This window comes from Diadema antillarum, unplaced genomic scaffold (genome assembly GCF_040938485.1).
Source record: "Diadema antillarum isolate AM-2024a unplaced genomic scaffold, OU_Dant_1.0 seq00000742_RagTag, whole genome shotgun sequence".
Classification (NCBI taxonomy): Eukaryota; Metazoa; Echinodermata; class Echinoidea; order Diadematoida; family Diadematidae; genus Diadema; species Diadema antillarum.
The window spans coordinates 186,427-193,882 of record NW_027271639.1 but is presented as its reverse complement, the minus strand read 5'-3'; the positions used below and the strand labels follow the sequence as shown (position 1 = coordinate 193,882).

Sequence of the window (7,456 nt, the reverse complement as noted above, 5' to 3'; positions counted from 1 at the left end):
GAAAGAGAAGGAGCGTTACCAGTCTGGTTACAGAACAACCAAATCCAGTTATACTAGATAAGAAATATGATACTTTTACTGCTTTATAACAGTAATTCATAGATGAAACGAAAACACACATAGAACGACATGTTAAAATGATCTGAAACAAAGAAATAGCATGATTTGAATTTGAATGAACACGTTTGGAATTTGACTGTCTTTCGCGAAATTTAATGGCTGAAATACCCTTTTCGGCAAGTCAAGGCGAATTTGAATGAAAGTAGGGTACCAGCCAATTTGAATACCCATTTTACGAATTCGAACCTTCTATCAAATGAACCAACAAAAGTGCGAAATTGGCTGGGAAAACCTAACTGGCTTTGATGTTTTGGGTATCTATGATGTAAACTAAGGCCTACTTCGATTGTAAAAGAAAAACAAATATGACTCTTTTCAGCTAAATGATGTCATAATAATTATGTGGAGGAGGGGCACTTTATGGCTACTGTAACCTGGGCCCAGTACAAGATGAAATGACTGGTTTTCGTAATATGGTCATCTTAGTTGTGCACTATACAGAAGTATGCTTCCTTTGCAAATTTCTTGAGTGTTTTGCTACTGTAACCTATGGGACCCCGTATACAGGATAAGATGACTTGCTTTAGTGTTTGTGATATCTCTGTTCTGTAGGCCCTGATATTAACGCTACAAAAAGAATTTGTAAGACCATTTTCAGCTGATTCACAGTACATGTATAATGGATGGGACACTGTGGAGCTACTGTCTGGGGCTCTGTGCAGGATAAAATAACTAGCCTTGGTGTGTTGAATATCTCTGATAGGTACATGTACTTCTTCCAGTGCAAAAGAAATTACCCGTGTTTGGGGCTATACTGTGCGGGGCCCCGTACAGGATAGAATAACTGGCTTTGGTATTTTGGATATCTCTGATGGTACTACTCCCATTGCAAAAGAAATTAGCCGTGACCCTTTTCAGCTGAATGAAACTAATGTGTGTGTGTGTGTGTGTGTGTGTGTGTGTATGTGGAGAAGGGGGGGGGCACTTTGGGGCTACTGTCTGGGGCCCCGTACAGGATAAATAACTTGCTTTGGTGCTTTGGATATCTCTGATGGGTATACTTCCATCGCAAAAGAAATTAGCCGTGACCCATTTTGGCTGAATGAAGCTAATGTGTGTGTGTGTGTGTGTGTGTGTGTGTGTGTGTGTGTGTATGTATGTGTGTGTGTGTGTGTGTGTGTGTGTGTGTGTGTGTGTGTGTGTGTGTGTGAGTGTGTGTGTGTGTGTGTGTTGGGGGGGGGAGGGGGTGCACTTCGGGGCTACTGTCTGGGACCCCGTACAGGATAAAATAACTGGCTTTAGTGTTTTGGATATCTCTGATGAGTATGCCTACTACTTCCAATTGCAAAAGAAAGTAGCCATGACCCTTTTCAGCTGAATAAAATCATTGTGTGCGTGGGGGGGGGGGGGGGAGGGAGCAATTTGGGGCTACTGACTGGGGCCCCGTCCAGGATAAAATAGCTGGCTCTCGGTGTTTTGGATATCTCTGATGGGTACTACTTCCATTGCAAAAGAATAGCCGTGACTCTTTTTAGCTGAATGAAACTAATGTGTGTGTGTGGGGGGGGGGGGGGGGGGAGCTCCTTTGGGGCTACTGTCTGGTGCCCCCGTACTGGATAACATTAGCTGGCTTTGGTGTTCTTGGTATCTCTGATGGGTACTCCTTCCATTGCAAATGAAATTAGCCATGGCTCTTCTCAGCTGCACGAATGAAATCAATGTTTGTGTGTGTTTGTACTTATGACCTATGGGGGTGTGGCACTTTGGGGCTACTGTCTGGGGCTCCGTACAGGATAAAGTAGCTGGTTTTGGTGTTTTTGGATATCTCTGATGGGAACTACTTCAATTGCAAAAGAAATTAGCCGTGACTCTTTTCAACTGAATAAAATCAATGTTTGTGTGTGTTTGTACGTTGGCCTATGGGGGGGGGGGGGGCCCTTTGGGGCTACTGTCTGGGGCCCCGTACAGGATAAAATAGCTGGCATTGGTGTTTTGGATATCTCTGATGGGAACTACTTCCATTGCAAAAGAAATTAGCCGTGACCCTTTTAAGCTGAATAACACCATATTTGTGGTGCCCTTTGGGGCTACTGTCTGGGGCCCCGTACAGGATAAAATAGCTGGCATTTCTGTTTTCATGATAAGTACACCCAAAGGAACAATATCCACCAACTTTTGTCCGTGACCCCCTTCGGCTGAATAAATCCATTTTTCGGGGTCCCTTTTTGTGGTCCCTAGGCTTACGGTACAGGATGTGACTTGCCAGCAATTCATTTTATTGACCCTTGGACACATCCTTATATGATGAGACCATTAAAAAGTGTGACCCTTTTCAGCTGAATAAATCTTCTGGGCCCCCGGTCTAATATTAATAATTTTCTGTTCAGATGAAACCATCCTACCTATAGGCCAATCGTGAATCCTCCTCCCAGCACTTACACCTGTTTCTCCCCTTCTTCTGTTAAATCGCAGAATACAGCTCGAGATAGCCTAAATTAAACTTTCTTTTTTTTGGTTGTTTCGTCAGGAGGAATAATTGACTGTCATCTCATTAGTATCTTTCTGTATTTTGATGTCACTGTATCTGCAAAATGGAACACGTCATACACTCATAGGAGAGAAAAGCAACAACCCAACAATATTCTGTGATATAAAGATATGTATCTGAAAATTTCCTAAATTCGTTGGTAAAAACTTGTTTGTTTGTTTGCTTGCTTGCTTTAGAAAATATAATATACCAAAATCTCACATACTCTAATACAAATGTATTTTCGTTTGTACAATGTATCCTTGAAAGAAAAAGCTGTAGAAATAAATTGAAATTGAAATTGAAAAATGACAAATAGATATTCTTCCCGTTGAAGCGGGAGAGGTAAATACATTGTACACGCTAATTTCATGATAACTGACTGTCCCGAAGGCACAGACAACACGTACTCTGATTATTGATGAAGTCTATAATTCGGATCGAAGAGTCTCGAAGCGTCTCAGGACGTCCAGGCTGCTCAGCTCTGTTCCCACATATTGGTCTCCACTCGCTCCGCCTGAGGGTGCTGAGCCTTGAGCGTAGTGCAACTACCCCTCGGTATGGGCCTTGTACCGTACACATGCAATCCGACAACACCGACTGCACTCACATTGTACAGGTAAAAGGTACATGTACGTAGGGCGGATTGCCGACGTTATGAGAGGTGTGACTGATTCGACTGATCACACAGGCTACTGATGCTTTTGTCCTACTCTTTATTGCTCGTTTGCTTGCTTTGTTTGTGCCAAGTTTCTGTATCTGCTCAGTCTTAAGCTGTAAGTGTTCATTCATGAACCTGAAAATTGTGAACTGTTTGTTGACGATTACACCCTTCTAATCTAATTGTAGTAATGTTACGTTAATTTTACATATCGTAGTCCCATGTATTGTATCCGGTGTTTGTAAATTACTTTGATGGCGCATGACGGCTAGAGTGGAGAGTAGTAGTGGCTTGTCGTCGGATGAGATGCTATTAATTTATAGGAGTGGGCCGTGGACGATTTCTTACCACAAATTAGGATCGTGGCTTGAGTGCTACTTCAATTCTTTTGGCCTTGTAATGCTTGCTCTAAATTTACTCCAGTCTAGTTCTTGCATTATCTGATTATTATTGATTATGCAATGTACTACTACCAGTAAATCTTGAAGTTGGACTCTCATTCTGCTGCCTGCCATGTCCCCATGACGTTCCTGTGGCTATAAACCGTAAGTCTAAATTTGAAGGCCTAATTTAAAACTAACAATGTTTTGAGTGTTTGTTTGCTAATCCTATTTACACAAAGCTTAAGTAGGTATGTTCTGCATGCATCACCATTACTCTTTACAAAAGAATAGTGTTTCTTCTACTGAACCTGCTATACAGTGTTTTTTTTTTTCTCAATGACAATAAATACAATCATTTCTCAGTTTTGAAATTTAAGTGATTTTTTTTTTTTGTCGTTTTGTTGTTCTCATTCCTCAATTCACAGTAGTTTAATTTCCCACTGTGCCTTCCTTCCTTTGGGCTTGACCGAGGTTTGCTTTGCTGAAGTGAGTCCATCCCTGGCTGTATTAAATGGTAAATTTCAGTGTTTTCTTGTATTCTATTATGATCAATACTGGTACTTTCATTGTTATATTTGTAACTCATTGACGTAAGTACATTTTTTTTTTTTTTGTATTCTACACGTATCTGTAAGCATATCACTACCATCAGGAGCCCTTGCAGTGCAGAAGATTCTATGTACATTAAACTTTATTGATTCACAATGTAGGTTCTATGCTTATAAATTGATATTATTATTGTCAGTATTATGTCATCATCATTGTTAGCATCAGTGTCTACCAACAAATGTCATTATCTTACGAAAATCTTTCTTTGCTACCAAGCCAAGTGATATTCATACTGTGCAGAGATGACACCTGGCAAGTGTTGTGCAAGATTTGCCATATTTCATAAGTACTTACTGTATATGGTTCTTATCTTGCTCTGCTAATTTTTGCCTTTTGATTAGGTCACCAGCCGCCAAAGAATTGTTCTTCTTTCGGCATTGAAGTCTGCATGATGAAAGTGTGAGTATTTGAAACTGTAAGCTACCTACATGTTTTCAAGATGCGTATGCACACACAAACTGTAATAGCAGTGTATGCAGCTCTGCTGGAAATTTCGGCCTGCTTCGTGCACGGCATGGAGGATTATTTCTATCATCTGCAGACCTTTGAGGATGTCATTGGTGCAGGCAACTACACCTACTTCAAACTCACCCGCCCCGGAAATATCCGCATCTTTCTGCAGACATTGGAAGGAGATGCAGACATCTACGTTTCCGAGACGACGACGAAACCTACCTTTGAGGATTACGATTTGAAATCAGTGACGTGTGGGGAAGACATTGTGGATGTACCGGATTCCTTTTTGCGGCCGACTGCAATTGCCATATACGGGCATCCGTGCTGTGAGGAGAGCAGATTCAGCTGTTCAGTGTACCTGGATACGAGAGACCTGTCACAGGGCGACATTGGTCTTCCGCCACCTGGCTTTGAAGGTGACCTTGAGGAAGAACACCCAGGATGGTGGTTCCTCTTGAAGGTGTTGGAGTTTATCCTTGATGTGGCACTATGATAGTACCTCTCATTTAATGCCTGCTGCCTGTTTCTGCTAGCTCATCTTCTATTTAAAAAAAAAAAAAAAATCGTCAATCAATGATAGATCCACTGGAACAGAGGAATTTAATTGGATTCACATACAATGTATTTTTATGTGAGAGGTGACTTTACTGTGACAAATATCATTGCATTTAAAAAAAAAAATGACAAAAAGCCATTGTGAACTTGGGCATATCATCACTCTACTACTGACTATGAATTTATTTGGAAATACGAGATCAGGCATCACATCACTTCCTATTGTAACTTGCCATGATATATGCTACCCTGCATCAAGCAGTCCTGATTTGTATGGGTTACTGAAGATGAGCAAGTTGTGTCGCGAAAAGTGGAAACAGTACGTAGATCAGGTTGATAGTATAATGGATTGTATTGTGAATCCATTCGACATGCTTACCAAACCAACAGCTACAGGTGCACTTCTAAGACTAGATCATCATGAAGAAATATTTCATGCTCAAAATTACGACCTTCATTTCTGTCATTCAGTCGTGAGCCATGAATCAGGATCACATGAATTGTGGTAATAATATTTTCTGTTATAATACCTAAGCTAAATGTAAGTCAAGCCGCACCTGCTGACTGAACCCGAACTTTGTCTGGTGGAGCTTGTGGCTCTGCTGGATGGGAACTCAAAAGCAATCAAATCAAGCTTAGAGTCAGGATAAATTGTTACACATCAAATGTTTTTTCATGTCTTATACACAGCGCCTGCTAGGCTGATAATGCACAGAATTATACTAAAATATATTGAGAGAATGCATGTATGATCACCACTTCAAATAATGGAGAAATCGGCATTTGTTCCAAGGTGTGCAGGTAATCCATTTAGTTTTGCACTTTTGAGATCTAAATACAGGCAGTAGTGATTGTGTTCAAGTTCGTTCTTAGTAGTTATTGGTTATAATTTTTTCTGAGGTGTTGGTTTACATTAGTCAATTTTCATCAGATTGGAAAGAGGGACAGTGGCAGACTGAGTTATCGCTGACTGTATTTGTTGTAGAGTATCCAGTACTGATATAATACGTCAGTTTCTTGTAAAATGTGATACAATGGAAGAATGGGCAGATTTGCCTTTCTTTCTTGAAGCTTGTTTGATGTAGATGGTTTAATGCTAAAGTGGTTTCATGTTTCCTGATCCTGAACAAGGGGAGAAGTTCATAGTGTATGTGCCACATGTGCCTAATGAATACATGATTACCGGTATAATACTACCAGTTTGGGACTGAACCTGCACACATATTCAGGAATAGACTGAAACTACATTGTACAACGTGATGAAGTTTGCAGAGTTGTTCCCACAAATTCATAACTGGCCATCCATGCTCATCATTATCCCTCTCAGCACCTCAGCATATCACTGCCATTGATATTGCCTACAAACATGTTTGCTGGTATTACTGTTAACCATTAGGAGCAGTGATATGAAAAATGTTGGAGATATCACATTTGATGCATATATGTAGGTCAGTTGTATCGCAAAACATCCTACCCTATAAAAAAAATTGCAATAAAGCCTAAAATATAAGGAGATACGTCACTATTTTTCTCAATAAACCATAACTGTAGGCAATTTAGTCCAGAAACGTTTTGATTACAACACATTTTGTATATTTAACAATACTTAAAATCGATATACTATTTCAAATTTTTACACTGGTTGTTTCTATCCCCAACTCACATTTTAGAACTATTTTGACGAACTAAAGCTAGGTTTTTGTTCCATCTGCAAATGGTGAATAATGCCTTTGATTTACTTGTCATGCTTATACATCCCACCTCTTAGAATTGTTAATGTTTGTTTTTATGCCTCCGCCACAAAGTGTTGCCGGAGGCATTGTTTGTTTTTGTTTTCTTTGTGTAGTTCTCTAAACTATCAGTTTCACTCGTTGTCTGTCACTTCTCTCTCAGTAGCTGTACAAAAGTCTTCCAGATTATGTAGTGTCACAAATCTGCACTGACTGCACCATACCACCAACTCACCCCGTGTACGTAATGATGACCTAATGAGTTTTTGTTTGATATCAAGAAAGAGACATGAATAGTACAGCTCGTTATGATGTCAGTGGTGGCCTGAGTAATTATTTCCATGTCTTTGCTTTTTAACTGTAGTTGCAGAAATGTAGTGGGAGATTACATCAGCAGTTTGATTTGATCCTAGACACTCAAAGACTGCCAAAATACTATTGACCTTTGATCCCTATCACATACTCTCCAGCATTG

At 40.1% G+C, this 7,456-nt stretch overlaps 1 protein-coding gene across 1 annotated transcript; it reads left to right on the top strand.

Moving 5' to 3' along the window:
* The first annotated feature begins 4,679 nt into the window (after positions 1–4,679).
* On the top strand, positions 4,680–5,189 carry LOC139738448 (UPF0669 protein C6orf120 homolog). The gene has a single exon (XM_071649069.1). The coding sequence runs from the start codon at positions 4,680–4,682 to the stop codon at positions 5,187–5,189; it is 510 nt and encodes a 169-aa protein (XP_071505170.1).
* The last annotated feature ends 2,267 nt before the right edge of the window (positions 5,190–7,456 follow it).

Coding starts and splice junctions, on each gene's coding strand:
- LOC139738448 (XM_071649069.1), top strand. CDS start 4,680: ATGCGTATGCACACACAAACTGTAATAGCAGTGTATGCAGCTCTGCTG.